At 31.9% G+C, this 24739-nt stretch overlaps 1 protein-coding gene across 2 annotated transcripts in view; it reads right to left on the bottom strand.

Annotated features, from left to right (window-relative positions):
- Positions 1 to 487: 487 nt before the first annotated feature.
- The window catches only part of LOC141461698 (uncharacterized), a 48729-nt gene continuing 24477 nt past the window's right edge, over positions 488 to 24739 (bottom strand). Inside the window, exons 3-11 of one of the 2 annotated variants that reach the window (XM_074142952.1) lie at positions 23427 to 23718; positions 19612 to 19883; positions 16968 to 17124; positions 13629 to 13802; positions 9064 to 9198; positions 5504 to 5615; positions 5287 to 5428; positions 4559 to 4695; positions 488 to 4294 (exon numbers count right to left, since the gene is read on the bottom strand). In XM_074142952.1, coding sequence (XP_073999053.1) covers positions 4176 to 4294; positions 4559 to 4695; positions 5287 to 5428; positions 5504 to 5615; positions 9064 to 9198; positions 13629 to 13700 — 717 coding nt within the window. In that variant the 5' untranslated portion in view covers positions 13701 to 13802; positions 16968 to 17124; positions 19612 to 19883; positions 23427 to 23718 and the 3' untranslated portion in view covers positions 488 to 4175. Of the gene's footprint in view, positions 4295 to 4558; positions 4696 to 5286; positions 5429 to 5503; positions 5616 to 9063; positions 9199 to 13628; positions 13803 to 14521; positions 15638 to 16967; positions 17125 to 19611; positions 19884 to 23426; positions 23719 to 24739 lie in introns of those variants that run through there. The other variant, XM_074142944.1, reaches the window with a different exon arrangement.

The following is a 24739-nucleotide window of genomic DNA, read 5'->3' as shown; positions in this document are numbered from 1 at the left end:
GTTAAAAAACAATTGTATCATAGAATTAATTAGATTGTCGCTATATTAAATAATAATTAATTACATTATAATCAGAATATAATCTATATTATTATTTACTACTCAGCTATTGGTCTTTGTTAGCTAGAAGCAAAAAAATTTTATTTTCTTTAAACCATGAAAGTGAACTGAACCAGTATGATCAAATTTACTTGATGCGACATTTGTTGTAGTTGTAAATATGGCTTATAAAGTGAAAAAAAAAGTTACCTTAAAAACATATATTATTGAAGTTAAATATTCGTTCATTTGCCAAGCTGGTTTAAATTTGTTAACAAAATTTTGTTTGAGAACAAATCTTACTTTTCTTTAATTTATTGAACGTACTTTTTTCTTTTTTTTGAAGTATCCAGTGTTCATAGTCACATTTAACAATTCAGTAAATATTAATGAAATAAATAATAATAAAAACTCAAGCTGGGAGCTTATAAAAAATTTCTGGAGAATGTTCAGAGTTATTTCAGTCCTTTTTTGTCACACTGCAAAAAACAATTTATCGTACTCCTGTTTGATTTATGCTGGTACTCATTTTACTGTAAACTGTCCCATCTCCAGGTAGTTCTCAATTTGTGGGAACTGTAGTGGCAGCCACGCTGCAAATCACCAGGGTTGCCCTGTACTACAGAAACATCTCGTGCTTCAAGGACTTCTATACATTCGTATATCTCCGTCTAAGTCACTATTTCTTTGAAATACTTCTGACTTTTCTTCTTTAATAAAATCAGTTTTCTCTAATATGACTGCACAATGACATCATAGGGTCCTTCAGTGAGGTGCAACAAGAAGGTCTCACATAGCACTTCTGCTAATGCAAGGAAAATCCCAGTCTTAGATAACAATGCTTCTAATTTTTCTATCTTGCAATTATTGCAAAAAATTAAATATTTTTTGTCTTCTTTCAATTTTCTAAATTTCTTTTCAGGTCTTAAAAATTGTTTAGAAAGACTAAAGCAAGCACCCCGATACCTTAAGAAAAGTCAATACACTGGAGGATTTTATATTTAACTTAATATGATGCCCTTAATTAAAGTAATGAGGTGGAACGCTAGATTCATTATTAACAAGTTTCTAAAATTATCTCTTTACCTTCGAAAGCTTTTAACCTCAATTTTACTTTATTGATTTTTATTTTTGTCTACATATGAAAAAAAAATATTGTAAATAAATTTATTATTCATTTAATCCTTTTATTTAATGTAGTTTTTTTTTTTATATATTGTCTGCATATTTGACAAATATAAAACTTTATTTGAGTTGTACCACATTGTTTAAAAATGTGTGTATTAAATAACTGATAAACATTTGTTTAAATACCATCCATTAGCAGAATGATCCTCTTAGGCTTAGCAATAGTGGGATACAATTTGTGATTATTCTTTCAGTGGAACATTCTGACAATAGAGCTTAAGTTATTAAAGCTGGTTCTATTCATTTGAAAAAATAGTACCAGATACCCAGTAAAATTGGCACCTTTAGGTACACTTAATTGATGAGTAGTGAATAGAGAGGAAGCCCTTCGCTTCTAAAGCCTAGCAGAATTAACCTGTGGATTTACTAAACCCAAATACTTTAAATTAAATATTTCTGAAGACCCTTTGACCATAAGAAACTCTGTGTGAATTGTGTGAGTAAACGGGCTTTCTGAATGATTGTTGTTCATGTTGTTAGGCTGGGATACCTGCAGGAATGCCAAAATCCCTGAGGAAATGGCTAGTCCACTTCCCCCTGTGGGGCTCTTCTGATACATCTTTGTAATTCCTGCTATTGCTTATTTTATTAATTTACATTTCCCATTTAGTTCATTAAGTTCAAATGCCTAAATGCATTAAAAATAAAATCGGTACATTATTTCGCAGTACTTTTACAAAAAACATTTAGTTAAATTACAGCCTTTGATTAATGAGAATTTTATGTTTAGATAAGAGAAATAGGTTATTACGAAGAGACACCATTAAATTATTTAGAAAATTATAATAAACTTAGATTAAAACTGAAACTGCCAAGAACTGAGAACTTGATTCCCAATTTAATAAAATGAATAGTCACAACTAAGTAGCATTAAGCCATTGCTTATACATTATGTTTCTTCATAATTTTATTGATGCCATTCTTGAATAAAAATGGATTATTATTTTACTTTCTTTATTTTATTTATTAATTTATGTTTTACTTGAATTTAAATTTTTTATATTATTATACTCTAATTATCTAATTTTTGTTATATACATAATTTCAAAAATTGTATTAATAATCAATGAGGGCAATATTATAATGGTAAAAGCAACTGTATATTCTTTAATCCAATTTTTAATCTAATATTTATAGATTTCAACAAATAAAATGACGCACAAAATTTTTAATTTTACATACCATTACAAAAGAATTTTTATCGTTTTAGAAGCATTGTCATTGCTTTTTCGTAAAAAATAAATTAACTAAATCTTACTCAAATAATTTGGTAAAGCTATTTATTTCGAGGGTTTCACACAATAGTTTTGTGAAAAGTTTATTTTCGAACATAGTGCATTCATGTTATATAATCTAATTTTTCTGGTAATTATAATACATTAAAAAAAGGCCAGAATTATCGCAAATGTATTTTTTTTTCGAACGATAACATGAGTTTTTCTAGGCCACTTTCTTTATTTAATTTACACTTAGTGAAGCAATTAGAAAGGGTTCATGAATGTTTCCTTAAATAGGTTTATATAATATTATTGATAATATTTTTTTTTGTTCTATGTTATTGGTTAAATTATTTTTTTAATTTAAAAAACAAAAACTAATAATGTGACTACTAAAATTTTCCAAAAAATGGACAATAAATTAATAAGTGAGGAAGATTTTTTATTTTAATACAGAAATTTAATGATTACAAAATATTGAAAGTGCTTTATTTCAAACCAAAAGTACATAAAATAATTTCATGAAATAATAAGAATAATAATAATAATTTCAGATGGAACAGAACTAATCAAGGGCAACAAAGAATATGAACTTTTTTTTTTTTTAATAGCCAAATATTACTTGCTAAAAAATAAATAACATAAATATGTATTATAGGTAAAAGTTTCAAAAAATTCAGTTTTAATCCACTCATAAACTATACTGATCTGTTTCAAGAATTTTTGGTTGTAAGATTTTTGAATAATTGTAATCACACCGAACATATTTAATCTGGACTGGAATAAATCACTTATTTTTTTGAATGCAAACAGTTTTTGTAAACAAATTCACAAAAGGTTTTGCTTCGATTCAAAATCTTATTTACAGAACAGAAACTATGAATTTCTCTATACATTGTCATTTGATTATATACATTCTAATATTTACAAATTATTAAAAACAAACTGTTTTATTTTACATCTACCAAAAATCATATTTACAGAAATCTTTCATTTTTAAATGAAAAATAAAAACTGGAATTCGCTCTTGGATTAATAATTTTTTTTTTTATCTGTGCTGTAAAATAAAATCATAATTCAGTTCTTTTTTTATAGACAAATAAATCTTGCATGAAATGCACAAGCGATTTTTTTTTTTTTTTAATAATGAAGATAAGAAGATGAATGAAGGAAAATATTTGAAAGAAAAGGTTGTTTTAGAATATAGTCATGAAATTTCAAATTAATTGTTCTTCTTATTATTTTTAATAAAAGATGTACTATTTGAAAATAAATATTTTATTTTTTCTACTTGAGGAAAACGTTTGCTGGATACAATGTTTTCTGGAAGCAATTATATATTTAAATCAACTTTAAATAAAAAATAACCTCGGATATTAGAAACAGAAATTAGATGTTTAAAACAATATGATCCACAAGAAGCATCTATTGCAGGTTTATAACAACAAGTAATCTAGTATTAATCCGTTTTGGTAAAATCTAATTGAGTTGAGGTATGCATTATTTAATTTAATAATTTTTGATGAAGATTTTTTAACAATGTTAAATGATGATGGTTCAACAATGTTCTGAAAACAAAATAAATAAAACTATCGTCCCAGATAATCTAAAAGACTATCTTTTCTTTCTTATAACTACCAATATTCATTTGATTTGACAAGTACTTTCACGTGTAAACCTAAAGGAAAATAACCTAAAATTAAAGATAATACTGAAGCTATAAAATTAAAATTATTTGTTTTCAGAATAATTAATCGGTTCGTTCAGAATATCTTGATTTGGCGATTCAAGTGGAGATGGTGGTTTTAGTGGAGATCTAGCGGGACTTCTTGGTACTTCTTTCTCTGGATCTATAACAAATGAGCATTTTTTTACTTTATAGATTATTTTTTCAATTACTAGTTTCTTAATCTACTTGATTGAAACATATGTCCCTTAATTACTGAAGAATCTAAATAGTGGATAATTTCAATTGTTATCTGAGAAATTAATTAAAATATTAAAGCGTTTTTTAAAGTTTAAAAGTCATAAGACACGTAGTTGTAAAACTGTTTATTTAATTAATTTTTTTTAGTTTCAAAATGATTTCTTTTGCAAAACAAGAAATGACAAACCTGCGATAGTTCTTGGAACGGAGGGTGCATTGCACGGACAAACTGCTGTCAAACTCTGTACCGAATAGCTTGAATGAAGGGGAGTGGAAGAGGGTGAAGCTGTTGAAGATGGTTTTTCGTTTGGTCGAGGAGGCAAACTGAAACCAAAGAATATACTTCTCAAAACAAAACAAAATACAAACAAACAAACAAAAACCAAAACGTTAAAAAATATGTTAAAAAATGAAATGCTTTTTCGATTTTTTTTTTTAATCAACTTAACGCAAGGTAGTAAAGAAGGAAATTTAGAGTTTATGGTTTCTTGGTTTAACTAATGATGATTTTTTTTTTGTTTTTGCTTGTTTTTTTAATTTTTTTTAAGGGCAATTTGAGCTGATAATTCTCAATCTTAATGAAATAAAAACGTCGCCGCACTCTTTTTGACTGGAACAGTATGAAAATTAGAAAATTGAAAAGAGCAACATTGTCTTCTTTCGATCTTCTACATATGTTGTGATTTAATGTTTTTATTATAAATATTTCTATTATAACAGTGATTGTGGATTTCTTCTTGAGTGAATGTGAGAATCCTAAAAATATCAACAATGTGTACTCGGATCATTGCAGTTCAGAAAATCGTCAACTTTTTAAAGGTGTATAGCCCGAAACGAGTACAAAAACGCACTCTAAGAATTACAACACTTAAGAGTACTTTTCGTAAACTAAGACTTTAAGTTTGATAACATTACCATGGAATATTGAGTCGATAATTAATGGGCTCCGCTGTTGTGGATGTAGTGCTGTTGGCTGGAGGACCGCTTAGCTTCAAAATAGCTCCTCCGTTTGGTTCATCGCGTTCACCTCCAGGTAACCTTTGACCTGCGCCTCCTCCTAGTGATTGAAAATGTCGTATATTAGGTTTGACAAATGAATGATAAGTTCATATTTTGCAAGAATAGAAATTACCTATAAGTAATGGAGGAGTGGCCAAACCTAAACATCTTATCCTCCAGGCATCTTGTAACAATTGTAACCTAGCTTGTTTTCTCCATTTGGCTCTTCTATTTTGGAACCATACCTATAATAGCGAATCAACTTAGTCACAATTTAAAATAAAAATCAAAACTAATAACATTCTATTTAAAGTTTGTACTTGAGACATTTTTTTTTTTAAATTTCAATATTGTTTAAATTCCTAGGGTATTGAAAGCATCTAAGTATTCGATAAAAATGATGACTAAGAAATTAGAGATTTAGAATACAGTTGTAATAAAATAAAATAATATATTGTTTCACACAATATTTTTTAAAAAAATTTTACGAAGTGGTAAGTTTGAATCCTATCTAAATAATCCTTAGTATGACAAATGTATGCATAATTAATATTATTTACTCATGATGATTAAGTATAGAATAAAGTGTTTGATTTATAATAAGTTATTAATTTATAATATTGGAATTTGTATAGTGTGCTAAGTGCAGATTACGGAGCGAGTAAGCTTTTAAGAAATCAACCGAAATCTACGAATAGAATGTGAAGTTAAATTTCTAACCGGGTACGACGAGAAATTTTTAACAATAGAAAGGCCAATGGACATATTGCCTTTACTACAAAATCTATGCTCAGATATAAAGAAAAACGTAAAATAAGTGTGGAGTAGTACGATAAACTAACCATCATTTATGGGAGGAGGGAGATAGAAAACATACTTTGCTACAACTACTTCTCTTATTAAAACATTAAATATCCTCCAGAGTGGATTGTCCTGATTATTGCTTATACTAAATTAGTTAGCGGAAAAAAAATGAACTACATTCATGTTTACAAAAATAGTCTCTTAGGAATTCATCAAATACTCAATTGGCCAAATTAATAAGCTATGTTTTAGTGAATTTACTCTATAATCTTTAAAAAAAATTCTTTCATTAGTACATAACATGATACTGTTCTATTGTATAATTTACAACAATTACTTCATGTGTACATTTGATGCGAAATTTTTCTAATCACCTAGGTGTCCGTGCTACGTATCTTCAACAATGTTTTGAATCTTCCACCAAAAGTCATATTGCCTTTAACCATTCTAGTCGGTTTCCATATAAGACAGTCCAATATTTATTTTTACGTAATAGATTGAATTTAATGTGCTAGGGCCATTTGCCCACAGCAACTGATTCTATTAATGGGTCCGCCAACTTTTGGCCTGACATAAGGCAATAACTCCTTCACATATTAATTTTAGAAATAACCTGTTTCTGAGACGATTAACTGTCGATTATCCACTTATAGATTACATATTTTCCTTCTAGCCGGCTTCTAGACAAGCTGCAATGTCATGGACCTATTTATTATTCATTCATATGGTGTAGAGACAAGTAATTTGTTTAATAAATATCTTTCAACTTTTTTCAGGGGTTTCAGCGGTGCCTTGGTACAGACAACGTCCATGAACAAGGCTGTAATAAGAAGTTCTTTAGAAGTAAAAGTCCGAGGCTGTCAGACTCGAACTCGAGATCTTCGCGAGGAATTCTAATGCATTAATTCTTCTCCTTCTTTATGACTTATTTGTTTTATTCTTTAACAATTTACATCGTGCTAACTAATTATTTAATCATCTGCTTGATTATTTCGTTCCTAGAATCGCTTTCTTTATGATGTTGAGTTCATTTATCTTATTTTCCTTATTTCTCACACCTAAAAGTCATTCAATCAAATAGAAAAGAAGAGTTAATTTATACAATACAATACATGGGGTACCTACCAAATGATGTGCTTTTTGGGCTGTAAATTAATAAAAGAACATTGATTCCGGCTTTCTGAGCTCAATTTAGAGCAAATAACTCACTCCTTAACTTTAGCTAGCACTAAAAACTTAAAACAATGGAACTGGTGGTCAAGAGAATCCTACTTTGAAGACCGTAATCATGTAGCTAGTAAAAGAAAATATAACTATGCAAACAATATCATCATTCTTTCCTGCTATCACTCAATATGACTTACAAAGTGATCTCGCCATCTACATTATCAAGCTAGAGTAATGAGTAATAAGAAGCATATTCAGCTTTTCTCTATTTGGCATAGCAAAAATATCGTAAAATCTACATTGCTACAATTTTGATAGCCTATTTTAAGTAGTTTTTAAGACGTTTTACAATGTACTGTTAGTGAAGCCTTAAAACATATCAGAAAATTGGGTGTGACCCTGATTACTTGCCATAAGTTGCAGTAGCTTATTATTTTAAATGTATTCTTCACATTTTGGTTAACTCTTCAACGAGTTCCAGAATTTTTCTTCTTTTCTTTCGTAGTGAGACTTACTAGTATTGCAGTGGATCTTCATCACTCTTAATAGTGCATCATATAGTATATTCCCCGAAAGCGGTGTTCTTCTAATTATACATTAATAATTGCAGGCACTTAGATTGTACCTTCGATTGAAACCCATCACTCAGCACTCAACTGCCACTTATCAAGCAAAATTTATTAGTTTGGAGCCAGGTTTTTGTGACCATTTTTCCTTGCAACTAATGCAGTTTTAAGTTAAGACATATTATTAGGAATGGATAAAGTTATTACCATTCAGCCATTATTGTAATTTAACATTTAAATTTATTCTAATGAAACACTAAATATTGTAAATAAATAAATAAATTATTATTTATAATAAATAAATTCTATTCTACTCCTGCCAGTTCTATTTATTCGAATGTGCAAGAAAAGTCATTTAACCCTAGTTTTTACTTCAGCCTGTGATTCTTATTTCTGCTTACAGGTATTTAGTTACAAGGTACATATAATTTAACACAATACTCAATTGAGATGTTCTTGAATTTACTAAACAGAAAGATCCTTCTCTTTATTTACTTCCATTTTTGGAGAACTCTGCGCAAAATTTTTCGTTATTCAATTATACTTTTGGTTTTTAACTCGCATACTTTTTATATTTGATTCTATATAGTTATTTTTTTTCTCTTTGTGGAAGGTTTTCTGTTTACCTCTGAGTGGAGGTGGATTTCCAAGATTCCTGATGGTGTTGCCACTTTTCTAGCAGCTAGCGACCGCTGGCGATCTTAAATTATACTTGAAAAGAGAGCTCATCTTCAGACTAAGCCTGTTTTAATTGGCTAAACTCTAAACATTATTGCGCCCTTCTGTGCGATATTTACTGAACAGTATGTATTTTAATAAACACTATATTAATATCCAACTATAATAATCACTGTAAGGAAGTTAAAGAATGCTACAAAACCAAACAATTTTAAAACAACACGAATTGCCAGATAAACTAGCTAAAAAATCATGACATTGATCCAACCGTTGAATGGTACAAATCCTAACAAATTGGTTTACAAATTTTTCTTTCCTGTTGTGGCTACTTTGCTAAACAATTATTTTGCTATAAGAACAAATTCACATTTATTAGCTCGTTAATTATTATCAATATGTTATCAGAGGAATCATACTTTCATTTAAAACAAGTACATAGCTTCAAACCTTAAATCTGGTTAAATCAAATAAAATATACCTGCACTCTAGCTTCTGAAAGGCTGATCCTCAGCGCGACCTCTTCTCTGAGGAACACATCTGGATAGTGGGTTTTTTGGAATAAAGATTCTAATTCTTGTAACTGTTGAGGGCTAAAGGTTGTTCGATTTCTTCTCTGCAGAACCAATAAGCATAAATATATTATAAATATATATAAATTTTAATTAAATTAATAATCAAAAATATGTTGTTTTTTTTAAACAATGAAACTAAAAACTACGAGCGCTATTCTGTTATTAATGATTAAAACTTAATTTAAGAGTTTTACTGCAAAATTGTTCTCATTTCGTTTGTTGCAAGCATTTGACAACCTTTTTTGTTTTGTTTTTGTTGCCAGTAATGGATTAAGTATTAAGTATACACTTAAAGTTTTATTATTATTATTGAACTCTTTTTATTTATTAAATCATACATAGAGTGTAACAAATGTAAGCCGGTTAGAAATTTTAGAGACCAGAATAGACAACGATGTTCAAAACCAAGAATATTCGTCATGAAAGAAATTATATGTCAATAGATATAGTTACGTTATGTTTGCTAGTCGCCTCCGTCCACGACACCTAATTGGTAGTTGGACGTTAAGCCCCGCCTGAATAGATATAGTTACGAAGGGCAGGTTGAAATTGAGAGAGCGGAGAATAAGTTTCATAGACAAACAAGCAGATGGGCTAACGCAGGAAGAGGAAATGGAGTTCAAAAAGATAAAAACGGGGAAGGCTTCTAGTAAAATATAGAGGGCCAGAGTTGACCAAAAACTGCATAATATCTGTCCATAAGGATACGGGTGGAGTAAAGAATTCCTAAAGAGTTGGAATTTAGTTTAATAAAAACATATTATATTTACATATTTAAAACATATTATAAAAAAGGAATGCAAACAGAATGAAAAAGAATAAAAATGTATAGACCAATATGCCTTCTTTCTGTTATTCATAAAATGTAAACTAGGATCCTTGAAGGAATATTGGCCAAATTCATGGAAGAGAATCTGGAAGAGGAACATGTGGCATTAAGATCCGAAAAACATAAGCAAGATAAAACTTTCTCTCGACTAATAATATCTGAAAGGACAAATTCTATACTTGTGATTTCTGAATTTGGTAGCAGCTTTTGATTCAGTTCCAAGGACTGAGATATGGCAAACTGTAAAAAACCAAAGAACGTTCCTACCCACTTGATAGAGGCTATCAAATTAGTATACCAGAAGCGCAGTGTAGGTTAAACTCAATGGGGAAAAAATCGAATTCATTTTACCTTGAAAAAGCTGTAAAGAAAGGAGACAGTTTAAGTACCTAGTTATTATTTTAATCTTTTATTTTTTGATTTGAGGCGCGTCAACATTTCAGGTTATTGGCGCTCGGAGCTTTTTTCAGTGCACTGCAGGCCTACGGACAGTGTTCTCTCGTTACAGACAACAACGTCCATCACCGGATAGTGAGCTGTAAGAAGCTCCTAGGAAGAGAAAATCTAAGAGTCAGCAGCTGGATTCGAACCCGGGACCTCCGCGTGGGAGTCCAGTACGCTAACCGCATAGCTAATCCCGTCCCTAGTACCTAGTTATTAATTACATTTATGGATGAGATAGTAAGATTTGTAGGATAAGAAGTCTTATAACCAAAACAGGTAAATGGAGAATGAGGCCAATATACTCACCTTTCTTTACAATAGACGTTGAGATCCTATTAGTGAATGAAAAACATCTTTAGGGCTCAATCCCTGAGTGGATTGAGGTTTTCGAATTGAAGAAAATCTTGGTAAATATTAATGAAAACAAAGCAAATGATCATTTGAATCCATACAAATAATGCGAAGATAGAGACATTCAACTATTACAGTGAGAGTAATTAACAGCTGAGATGGCAGGATAGACCAGGAAGGACTGAATCGCTTAAGAGCTGCCAGTCACGTCTAACTACTGCCAAAGCAGTAAAAATGACCATCTTTATCTGTTTACCTACCACTTCTTCAGTTCGGAGCCGGACTATAGCTGTTGTTAGAAGGATCGTAGCTGTTGAGATGAGGTATTGAGGAGAAGACTAGACGAGACTAACTAAGAAATGAGAGATTTAAAAGTAGCCTAGAAATGGGATTCCTTTTTAAAAAGATAAAGACTCTCACGTAACTATCGTGGGGTATCTTGAGTATGTTGAGCGCCTAGGTCAGAAAAGAGAACTGTCGACGAGATCCATGGAAAGAATGGAACTATACGATGGCAATGGATTGGATGACTAAAAGTTGTATCTGGCTCGAAGCTGAAATGCACAAGAGTCTCAAGAAAAAAGAAGAAGACGACAGCTGCGTTTCTTGGTGTAGTGACCACATTTGATACAATAAGACATCATGGATACTTCACAAAATTAAAATGCACCGGAATTATCATTTGAATTATGCGCTGTTTTAAAACAAAATGATTTAAGTGAAACTTTATAGCACTTTCAGTTTAAACCAGAAATTATTCCTTTATTCTATCCTCATGTAGGCGAACACGATCAATGGCTTTTTTCCTTTATTTCCATTAGGTAGCGGTCTGCAGATAAGAAGAGCTAAAGAAGAAGACACGACGCCCAAGTAAGCTTCCTGTGCTTTATAGATGCCCGAAAGAAGTAATAAAATATATACGAATTTAATGAGGGATAGGTAAACAAGTTATGAGCTAAAGATAAAATGCAAATATAAAAGAGAAAAGAAAGGAAAGAGAAAAGATAGCTTCAGAGAAAGCTTAACATTTTGTAAAAGAAACTTTTATACAATTTCAATGTCTGGAGAAGAAACTGCGGATATTACAGAACTAACCATATCTCTAGATCCTAGTCATTGTTTAAAATTAGGAACAGGTTTTGAGTTTCTAAGAAGCAGAAATAAGAATACTGTGAGTAAGTTACAAATCAATTTACTTCGGAATGGAATGGTTCCACTATTTTAAATCTAAATAATAATATATCAGATAAAATTTAATTCTAAAATTAAATGAAGATGTTTACAAAACTGAGATCTAAGGCAGTTTCGACTTTGATTTGTTGCCATTTCTGTTCTTAAGATGTACAGTGTTAAAAGTAGAACAGAATATATGATCTAGCATGCTAAATTTGGCTTAATTTTAAATCTAAATATTTATCCATTAACTACATTAAAAAAAAAAATCCTATTTGCTTCCTCAGAATGTCATAAAAAATAAAATATAATTGAACACAGAATTCTGCCATAGGAGTTTCTTGTCTTTGGCTTTTTCACTGCTTCTGAGAGTTATTAGCTGAATAGATATTTACGGTGCCGCAGACCGCAATCACAAAACACAAACGGATTGATCTTCAATTCTTTTAAAATTTCATTTTTCTGCACAACTTGGTTAGTAAAACTTGGATCTTATTAATTAACAGACAAATAAATGCATTTTGGTGAAGCTCTGGAAGAACTTTCTTCTCTAAAAATGTCATTAAGTTCTCATACACTGTAGATTCCAGTTATTTAGTTTTCTACATAGATTATCAAACGCTTAGATAAAAATAAGTTTGGTGATAATTTAGTAGAATAAAGTAGAGACAGGCATAGTCGATTAATTGTATGCCGCGTCTCAACAGAGTTATGTAATAACTTGGAAGAGAGTACATTCCATGGAGGTGTCCAAAAAGCGACCTACTGCGTCCCGAAGAGTCTGTTGGGGCAAGAAGTGAAACTTCAATGTTCTTTGTTTTAAATAGGGTTCTTAGGAAGCTTCACTCTCCTTCAACAGTAAGTAGCATTATTATCATTATTTTTAAAGAACTTTTTTAAAATTGACGAGCATCACTTTTTAGTTCAACAAATTCTAACTTCCTAGGAAATTAAATTACATGAACAACGGTATGGATTGCTCTTGTGAGTGCTCATACCAAAAATGAATTTTAAGAAGTGTTCTGAACAAGTTAGGTCCTTCAAAAGTACCATTTATCATAGTGAATTAATATTTATTACAAAATTATAACATTAAAGCTAATTTTTTTATAAGCTGCACCCATAAAAATATTGAAAATGAGGAAATTAAGTTGTTTTGTTTTTTCTAATAGATCTTTACTCATTATAATTCGAACGAAAGGGTTTTTATTAGAGGTATCTTGCAGCTTTATTTAATTCCTTCCACATTTCTGGAAATCACATCCATCGTAAATTCCTTTACATTTCTTCTCAAAGAAACAAATGATTAGTCAGTAATTTTGGATCTTGTCACCCCTGATTTTTCTTTATTAGCAATTGGAAATTTAAGATACCTACATTTAAGATATCCAAGATTAACACACACACACACACACACACACACACACACACACACACACACACACACACACACACACACACTCTAAAAATGGTCAGACAGATGACATATGTAATTTTGGATTAAGCAAACCAAAAGGCAGAGTCTAGTCCATCACCAAACTTATGTTAAATTGTGGCATATTAAGTTTAAATTTTATTTATTAAAACTGAAATCATAAAACATTAGTAACAGAAAAAGAAAATTAAAAAAAAGTCTAAATTACCAAATAATTTGTACAAAAGAAAGTTACTGACCTGCCTCCTACGTCCGAACATGTATTCCGTGAGAAGATCTCCCGGCAAGGGCGATATGAAAGGTCCGGCCATGACTGATCGCCCTTTAGTCACTACACCGCCAGTTATACCAAAATAACTGGCTCCGCCTCCAAAGTCCTATTGGTCCTTCCAGCCCCAGCACTCTGACCATATCTGCCGCCCCCAAAGTGCCACCCTATCATGATTCTAATAACGTGATGTACTAATACAAGTTTCTAGCCAAAGAAATCTTTATTGCTTTCTATTGACACAGCAACATACTTTATGTATTCAAATATACGTGTTGCTATGAAATTTATTATCTTAATCAGAGAAAAACCACTTCCAAATAATTATTCTAAACCAAATTTCAGGTTGTAATTTACTACCAACGATTTTATCTCTTAGATGATAGAATAAATGTGATAAATGAGATTAATTACAAGTTCTATTGAGGATTGTGGGAAGTAGTAATCTTATTCCCATCAGAATAAGAGTAAATAATTCGTCCTTAATTATTTAATAAGAAATATTAGAGCGAAATGCGAAATTATTTGTGCTCTCTATTTCTTAAATCAATTTAAGATGAATGTTGCCAGGAATGATGGTTAGACGTTTAATTTTTTGTATGGCGCTTTGATTATCACAAAAATGAGGCCCATTGAATAGTGTGCAAACGTTCTTGATGGCCACCAATTCAACAGATAATACACGGGGACCCCGTTACGTCTATAGTCTGTTTCAGATTTTCTGAGTTTCAGACTGTGATCTTAAATTAAGCAACTTAGCTCTTAATTTTTGAGTGTTGAAATACAAGGAATTAAAATTAGGATATTTACCACAGAGTTTTGAAAAAAAGATAAGAATTATTAAGAGCACAGTCAGGAACTCACTGTCAGAAATTTGCAGTTCGGAATATAAGGCTGCAAATCAATTTGACATCGTTGACTTTTCCTGTTAATTTAATCGTTTTCTTTTTTTCTTTTTCAGCTGGTTTCTAATTTCCATCAATCTCCACAAGATGGTTAATGGATGAGTTTTAGAGTTCTTCATTTTTTCTTCAAAAAAACCTATAATAGCACTCTATTCCATTGCACGTACATATGCTGATTACCTATTCAATCAATTTGATACAAAGTAATGAACTCGGGCTATAAGTGAAGAGCGTCAAGTTACAGAAAAGAAAGAGTATGTATCCCCAATGATGCTGTTTAGGAATTTGTCTAAATTAGAAGAGGAAACTTTGTTAAATGAAGAAGTTTTGCACCACGCAGAGAATCCTCAGCGAATAAGCTGCAGTAAATAATATCTGCTCATGCAAGACAGACCAGTTCTCATAAAAATAGAATATTATTAAAAATTAGGCCATATGAACAATTGAATTGAATAATTATATTGCGAACGGCATTCAAAGTTCAGTTTGCTCTATTGCCCCAGATAGACAGCACCTTAAAAATTATTTTTTTCACTAGACCACCACATTTAGGAAGGTTCAACAACTGAACGAGAGGAGTTTTTGTCTGAGTACAATAAATAAGTCACGCACATTATTGCCAAGGAAAATCAAAAGTTTAGAGTTTGTGCAAGGTTGATTGTAAGATGGTTTTGTGTTTGTCAATATACAGAGGAGGTTATGTTGTGATTCTACTTAAAGTTACTGTTTGATTTTTTTCGGACACCTGTGAATTTTAAGTGACTCAATCCCGTCCGTGACTAGATTTGTTGTTCTAAACTCAGCTTGTGTACTTTTGAGATAGCTACACTGTCCCATAGAAGTTTTAAATAGCGTAGAACTTCGTTCTTTTCTCCAGATAAATAATAGTAATGACCCTCTAATAGGAAGAGACAAACAGGTTGGCAGAGAATGAGATGAAAGGGCGGATGCTATCTGCAGTAATTTGGCCAGTAGTGGTCTTGGAAAAGGAAGATCCTGGTGACTGTCTCATTAAGGACCTAAGGAGCTACATTATTGCAAAGGTTTAAAAAACTGAAATAATTTAATTTCTATATTAATAATTAGTCTATATTAATTACTTGTTTAATATATAAGTAATTTAAAGAACATAAGTGACCTATTGTAATGAGGTGAATGTAGAATTAATATTGACCATTACTATTTTTATTTGAATAATACTTTACTTTTTTCAGATTATAATTTCTATAATAAAAATGTATTTTAGGTTCTTTTACTTTTTAAGAGAAGTCCTGCTTTCGCAAGTCTTTTCATGAAGGATATAATGGTAATCAGTATGCTTCAAATAAAATCGAACATGTTTCCCCAGTATAACTTTAAAAACCTAAATTGACCATTAGGCTTTTGAAATAGCCAATTTAATAGGGTTAATGGAACCTATTTGGAGAGCTTAACTGATGAGTTTCTTCAACTTCTTTGGAGAAGAAATATTACAGAAGCATGCAATCATCTTAAAATGTGTATATGAAAACAAGTTGGACAACAAATATCTGGTCAGTAGGAATTACGATATAGATCTCTTTCAGGCTGACTGCTGCGATATAAAAGGATTTTTGAAAAGGAGATAGTTATTATTTGTATGTAACAGTGGAGTGTGCGCTAAGTGCAGATGGAGTCTGCCGGCCACCGCAGCCACTCCCGATACTCTAAAGTTATGGCTAACCTGGACTAAAGAATCACCCATTGTTGTGGAAACAAGGCAATCCAAGCTTTACTGACATTGCTTGCTTTATAAATGATAAAAGCTACTTCTCTACGTTTTAATAGTTTGTGTTTTCACATTCCCCTTACAGCTAGTAATGTAGGGGAGTTTGTGTGCACAGAATTTTCTCCATTGCAATAATAATCACTCTTATTCTCCTTTTCAATTGTGTGTTTGTTTGGGCATGGAAAGTTCCTTCCTGCATGATTCGTGAAATTGTTTATCTAGCATTATAGAAAATAAATACACCTTTTAATTATTTATTCTTACTTCCTTTTTTTTGTACGTTTTTAATTTTTACTGTAGGAGTAGAATTGTATCAAAATTGAGTGATTTGTGCTTATTTTAATTTATTGAAGAGTACATCGAAAGATATAGTCATTCAAGATAGTCAGAGCGGCAGAAAGGGGAAGTGAGCTAGTAGTTTCAAATAAAGTCATCAAGCAACAAAAGGATTTTGAGCTACAGGGAAGTTTTTAGTCCAGTTTTTCATCAACTATTGCAGAAATATTTCGTGATGTTGTCCAGTATAAACAAAGTCAATTTTACAAATCTGAAAACAAATCTTACCCATATTTTTTGTTTTTTCACATGTTTATTTATTTCTCAACACTCTACTATGCACATTAAGCAAAAGAGAATATAAGATACTATAGACGTATACCGTTTGGTTGCAAAACTATCTATTGTTTTACGCGTCTTCGGTTTGTTGGAATAATTCTGTTTATTGGATTCCAACGCGAAGATCCAGGTTCTAATCCAGCTGCTGGCCCTTAGATTTTCTCTTCTTCCTTGCAGCTTCTTACAGCTCACTGATGAGCCTTAAATTAAAAGAAAAGAAAATTTAGTGTAAACTTACAAAGACTGTTCTAAGTATTATAAATATGATTATCGTACCTGCACAGCTAATTACTAGTTAAAAAGTATGTTGTACATTACAAAAATTTCTACAATGGTAGTAAAGGTTTGTTTTGAATAATTAAAACAATGAAATGAAAGAACAAAGAGTGATACGTGTAATGAAAATGCCCCAGTCTTAGTGAATGACTTCAGAACAGATTGAATTAAGGAGAACAGGCGGTGCTGGTGATTTCACGACCAATAATTGTTACGGAACTCTCTCTGTTAAAGTTACCCTATCTGTTCAAGGGAACTGATCCTACCAGATGTCATCATCTTGTATGAATGATCTGGTTTTCAACAATGTTCCCCAGCTCCCAGGGTGGGATGGCCTAATCATTGATTGTTTGGTTTGGATTAATTCATTCTATGTTATGAATGTATTTATATAAATGATTAAAAAATCGTTTCTAATTGGTATACAATGAGAATAATGAACATAGCGAGAAATAGTTGCGTTGACAACGAGCTACTTGATATTAATTAATAAAGTTAGCTATTGACAAGTACATGCGACCTCTTTATAATAGAATAAATGCCTTTTTAGTACGAGAAAGGAGATCAAGTGAAAGAGTAGATAAGTTTATCTTACCCGGTTATCCAGATCGTATTACACGATTTTCATAAAAAAAAATTCCTAATAACATAGCGTAGATCCAAACAGTCTAACAAAAATCATGAAAAAATTCTTGGAAATGACATTGAAATATCTCACAAAGATTAAGAGTAAAGTTTTTAGTTTATTAAACGTTTTCCTTACAACTACTGATAGTCAACCACAAGAGAAAAGAGTTCGTATTCAAAATCTATTAAATTTCAGTTTTCAGACCTTTTTCATTCAATGACTTGATAATAATCAGCTAAAAGCTAACACTCATTTCACGCCTGATTTCTAAAATCTTAAATTACTGTCGTAAAACTATTACAAAGTGAAACAGCAAGAGCAAGAAAGCAACGTTACACATCAGAATTGACACTGTGTAGGAAATTGAGAAAATACAAGTTTCAATTGAATTTGTAATTGATGAATGTTGGTCTTCGTTCATTCTAGAAATTTTAGAAAATTTGTCGGACCAAAGCTGTATTTGTGTGCTGAAAAATAAATAAAAAAAAAACAAGTAATGCAGCCTTTTCAGCAGAAATATTTTGGACGCCTTTGGATACTTACGTTTAGAGTCTGAATGTAAGCTATGCCACTACAAATTAGAACGAACATATTCGGCAAATTGCTCCAAATAAATTAAATCGATGGCATGATATTAAGAGAACTATCATATCTGATACAAGAATTGTGCTTAAATTTAAAAGACAATCCTCTGTTTTACAGGTTAAAAGTCCTGAAGATGATGATTAATTTACTTATGCTTTCTGTTGAACATGGAATCAGGCAATTAATTTGACAAATCCAAAAGTGATGGTATCCGAAAGAGGGTGGTTGGCAAACATGAAAAATAGAAAACGGAAGGAAAGAAAATTAGAAACTGTTAATCTTTACAATTACCTTGATATTGGTAAATTTCAAATCAAATTTCTTGGCTCAAAATATAATTCCGGATCACTTCAGATTAATTTACTTATCATGAAATACATTAAATTTTGTTTAACCTTTAAGTTATGTATTTTATGAGGAGTCATAAAATGGATTCGATTTTACTAGGTTGAAACCGATAAAACATAATATTAAAAATGAATCCTTCAAAAGAGTTTGTCCCTTAAAAGCTAAAATTTAATAAACCTAGTTTCTTCATGGTTATTGGGGTCTAAAACAGAGCAGCACGCCCACAGAGAGGCCCTGTTCATCATCCTTTTCAGCATTGGATCGGTTCTTACCCTCTCTTCATCGTTATCACCCAGGCAACACAGTAATTAAAGCCGTTACGAGGGTCTGCGGTGTCCACCACCCCAGAGAACGCTAATGAAAATCCATTTGCGACTCTCGACCGCTTTCAATTCACTGGACGTTTGTGTCGGTGAGTGTTGATAGTAAGGGGGATGACGGCGATACCACGAGAAATCGATATCTTAATCAAGAACTCCTTTGACCAGCATCACTTCTCCACTTCACACACTGTGTTCACTTCATGCAATATTACTCACATCTGGGTTTTATATCGTCCTAGGCTACTCCGAAGGGAAAACAATAAAAGGATTTAATGATAACCAAGGAAATGTTTCTTAATTTTACTGGAGTAAAAGATATTAATATGATATAAAATAAAATTTAAAGCACAGAAGATATTCATGTTCTTGAAGTCTTATATACTGTTCCCGAACTGATATCATTCAAAAGTTTCCATTATAAGATGGATTTTTAAAATAATAAAACAAAAAGAGTACACTTTAATGTAAATTCAGTATAACACTAATAATACTTTGCAGCACTTATTTACTGAATAGCCAATCCTTACTTTTTAAGGCAAAGGTGAGCCAAAGAAATTATCGTTTTCCATATTATGATATCATATTCTGATTCCTCAGTCTTGTTTTTTGTTACGCAAGTACTTCTCTTGTAGGCTAATGCAGGCTGTCGAACATCGAATTGAACCAGCAGACTTTCTTCAAAGTACTGAACTTGAGCGGTTACTTTATCCTTCATTCAATCTCAATCTGTCGTCCAGATTATCATTTGTTCCAGTTATTGCTTGTTTTAACAATAAAAAAGGAAGTCATGGCTGTAGTTCTAGAATTGGATGAATACATGAATAAAATCTTTATTTAAATTATTTAAAAACAATCTTAACTGTTAAAAAAATAAATAAAATACTAACTTCTTTAAAGGCAGCTGCCGTGGCTATAAGTAACCTCAACTATTAAGAAGCCGTTTTACTAGAATTTTATTAAAGTGGTGCTTTTGGTAGTGGAATTTTCCTCAACAATCTACTTTCCAATTTTTATCGGAAACATAGCTAAACATTTAACCCCCTCCTTTATAGAATGAAGGATACAAAACCATGAAGTTTATCCAAATGGTGCTTCAGAAGAAAACCTAACTCTTTATCGCAGAAGTGTCCTTCATGGAATTTCCCTGAGAAACTATTACCAATGAAAGTTGTAGACCAACTTGAGTACAATGAGTGTACAAAGTTTGAAGAAAATACTAGGAGCTATTTTTGAGAAAATTCTCCCTCCAAAAGTCAAAAATTCAGTAAAGTGGTACTTTCAGTTGAGAGATTTTGAGTGCTAGGTTACAGATAAGTCACCTTGTTAGATTTGTGATATTCCAAACTCAAGTCGACGTAAATTTTGGTCTATGCAAATGAATTTCGATATCATAGGAAGACTTTTTAGTGAAATGGATACCGCGTTCCTTAACCTGGTCAGAGTGGCTGAGAATGCGGGATTGAAAGTCAATGAGGCTAAAAGAAAACATATGCATGCTGGAGGACCTGAAGAACTTACTGATCGTTTGAATATAGGAGGCTTTAGTATTGAAAAAGTGAACTCCTTTTCCTACTTAGGCACCATCGTTACAATAGATAACGATGTATCCGTAGAGGTCAAGAAAGAGAGTGGCCCAGGCAAACAAATGTTTTTTTTGGGATCGGCCGACACATTAAGAGCAAATTTGTATCTTGGAATACGAAAGTAACCCTCTGCAAGACGCACTTTTGGCTTGTTCTCACATACGGTTCAGGAGCCTGGGTAGTAACGAAAGCCGATGAAAAACTATTTTTAAAGAAAGGTTCTTCGGCAAATATATGGACCTATTAGAGAGGTCACTGGAGAAGGCAGAACTGATACACCTATACCAGGCCTAGATAATGAGTGGCCAAGAAAGGTAATTGAGGGAATTGTGCAGTACACAAGAAGAGTTGGACGCCCTTAGGTTACGGTGGGTTAATGGTGTTAGCGAGGACTGCAACAACATGCTGAACACCCGCAATTGGAAGGCTGCCCTCATTAAATAGAGAGGACTGGCGGAAGCGGATCGAAGAGGCTAAGGCCCATTAATGGGTTGTAAAGCCGAGCAAGAAGAAGAAGGTATTTCGTTCACACAAATACACAAGTGCACATCCAGACCATTTTCTAAAAACGTTATTGCACTTATGGCTCCTCAAAACGGAAATTTCACTCATATTCTAAAATTTGATTTGATCCACTACACTTCCTTTACCTAGGAAAAAAAAAATAATCAGAATACATCTAAGATCCTCATACGGCAATTATTGGTTAATTAAACTTGTTGGAATTTATAAACACAGTTGGTAAATTAATTCTGTTAGAGGTCACTTTTTAGCAGAAGTTAAGAGTAATCACCAGGGTGTGTGTGTGCTTATTATTCAGTCACCAATGGAAGAGGAATACTACGGCAGCGCTCGTTTGATCCTAATCATCCGACCCCCACTGAATTCGCGTTTACACATTCACTGATCCTAGGGGGGATTACTCTGATGATGTTATAACATCTGTGCCTCCTCAATGCATTGTATTATTCACTTACTAACAATTACCAGAACCAATTAATTACGTTTACATACAGAGCAAAATTACATGGTACACTTGCATTCAATCACTTCTAAAGATTAACTTCCTTTTTATAACATCAACTAACATATAATTATAAAAACAAGCTTTTATCGTTGAATATATTGAATTTGTATTAAAAAAATATATACGTAATCGATTAAAATCTGATTTATTAAATGCTCATTGACTAACAATTCGATGTGCACATCTTTTCTTATCATCGGATAAATATTTCTGGAGTACACCGTGATAAAACTTTCAAGATGGCCTAAAAATTCAACGAAACTTTGCAGCATCACATTAAGAATTCGGTGAAAAATGAAAACTGGCAAGCTAGGATTGCTACCTAAAGGAGATTTAAAACGACCATTGAAAAGGACCTTCATATTTATTTCGTCAAAATTGAAAAGTCCAAATTCTTCGGGCGACTTTCAAAAGGAATTCCATTAACTTCTAAGTACAGGGTGATCCATTTAAAACGCACCAATCGCTAATAACTTTTTAGGAAAGCGGAATTTCGAAAAAACCCATGAACTAAACTATATGTTTTTTTTTGGTCTAGTTTCCAAATATTTTACCCCCGATGCTGTATCTTCATTTTTGGCGGAGTTACGGTCAAAAACCCGATTGGGGTTTCATAAGGACCACTAGTTTTGACAATGATTATGAAAACTACGTAAAAAACTGTGAAAAGTGACGTCAATTCCGTTCAAACCACGCTCTTGACCACTAGACCACCACTTTGCTAAGATATTCTTACCGTAATCATAGGTCAAGAGGTCTTGCATAAGGGGTGCATTAAAATGATGTGATGATTGCTTTTATTTGATGATAAAACCAATTTATTCTGACTCACCCACAACCATTACATTACACTACATATTTAAAATCTTAAATTGTTTTTATTTTTTCACTTTGCATCACCAATAACATTTTTTGCAGTCAGTGAACCTCCCAAAACGTGTTATTAAAATCGAAAACCGTTCACGAATAGATAAAATTGTAACTTTGATCTTAAATATCTCAACTAATATTAAGGATATCGAAACGGAATTAACGTCTCTTTTCACAGTTTTTTGTGTAGTTTTCATAATCATTGTCAAAACCAGTGGTCCTTATGAAGCCCCAATCGGGTTTTTAACCGTAACTCCGCCAAAAATAAAGATACAGCATCGGGGGTAAAAAATTTGGAAACTAGACCAAAAAAAAAACATATAGTTTAGTTCATGGGTTTTTTTCGAAATTCCGCTTTCCTAAAAAGTTATTAGCGATTGGTGCGTTTTAAATGGATCACCCTGTATATTGATGTATGAGTTGTGCACTAGATTTTCAGGGTTTACTTATAATAAACTTTTCAGAAGACCCAGACAGCATTTGGTCATCGTACAGTTTAAAATAATTATTTTATGTATTTGAAAAAATCAAATTCGTTTGTAATCAGATCAATAAGTTGTTCAGTGATCCAGTCAGAATCGTTCCACTTATCCGTCCAAAATTCTTATGAAACAGAAAAAAAAAAATTCGTCGCTCCATGAAAAGATAAATGTATAGATCCATAAGTAAAATCATTAAAAGAAGTTAAGAAGTCCATCATTTTTCTGCATATCCTTTTTACAGTATTAGTAAAAGTATTATTTTGATAGTTCTACAGATTAGAACAAATACTTGTAAAACAATAAAAAAAAAAAATTACTAATTGCTTTACCAAAGAGCAATAAAAATTAAATATTTTAAAAAAAATTCAAAATAAAATCACCTTTATCTTCTGGCAAACGAAGGATCTGTAATCCTTCAGATCAGCAGGCTTCCGCGTAACACTGCTATCTCTATGAACACTATTATCCTTCTAATAAGTCAAGAGTCAATAGCAAGCTGCGACAGCGTCTGGTAGGGAAGGCAGAAGGAAAAAGATACCAATCGCTAGTTGATCTCGCCAGGAGAGACGCTATAGAATCTTTTAGATTCCTTACCGGCCACGATTGTCTTCAAGCTTACTTCGTCATTTAGGAATAGCTTTGAGCCCATTTTATGTCCTGGTACTAACCTACCTGTTAAATAGTGCAATAGTTTTAAGTCAATTGATCTAAACTTTAAATTTAATGTAAATTAATTTGGTTAATACAGAAATCCACTCAGTATTAGTCCCTTGAATATGATTAAGCAAAAAGCAAGCTTATCTTTCCAGAAAAAAAAAATAAATAAATAATAATAAGAACTCACAAACTTCTAACTAGATCTATTCTTACTTACATCATTTAAAATGACTAATTCCAAAAGCGGTTGTTCAGGGTCTTTTTTCCGTTGAAAATGAGAATATAGTAGATATAGAAGAATAGGTGGTCAGGTGTTAAACGGTTCTGATTAACAGCGCTGCTCTTAACCAGAAGCTGTCTATCTTTCCAATGAGCTGAATACTTGGAATTAAAATAACGACTCCATCTTGCTATACATTTTATTCGGTTGGTAAATGAGCAAATTCGCTTAAGAAACTGCCGACCGGATGGCTTAGAGTAGTCATAGTCGATTTGGACGAGAGGAGTGCGAAACTAACAGCTTTCAGGTTCGACCAAACTAGAGAAAGGTAATCAGGCCAAAACTCAGTATTTGTTTTTTTTTGTGGATGTAGTAACAACAACATGTCCATTGCATCCCTTTCATCAGTCAGCGGAAACTCTTTTTTGTTGCGAATGCATATCTTAATTAAGATGTAAGTTTATTGCACTTGCAATGCATTAGTTAGCGATGACAACTTCAGCAAATATAAGTTTATTAAAAAGAAGTAATTCGGATTTGTGGCTGATTTTACTTCATTTGGAGTGAAAGAATTAATTTAATTTAGGACGAATTTGTTCATAGATTATAGAGGGCAATCAGAAATGAAATTACTCGTGAACCTTCGCTCTTCCTAGCATAAACTAATTTTAGAATAAATGAAATTGAAAAAATTTACAAATAAAAAAGGTTTTTCGCTGAAACGGAAATACTTATTTGCAGTGTTCATAATGAAGTTTGTATATCTTTCAACAGTACGGGAAGGGTATGGCCACGGGAGTACACCATGTTTATTTC

The sequence above is a fragment of the Rhodnius prolixus genome, unplaced genomic scaffold (assembly GCF_049639745.1).
Source record: "Rhodnius prolixus isolate KJV_2025 unplaced genomic scaffold, Rpr scaffold_1, whole genome shotgun sequence".
Classification (NCBI taxonomy): Eukaryota; Metazoa; Arthropoda; class Insecta; order Hemiptera; family Reduviidae; genus Rhodnius; species Rhodnius prolixus.
Note: the sequence above shows the minus strand (reverse complement) of the source record. Positions and strands in the feature narration are given on the sequence as shown.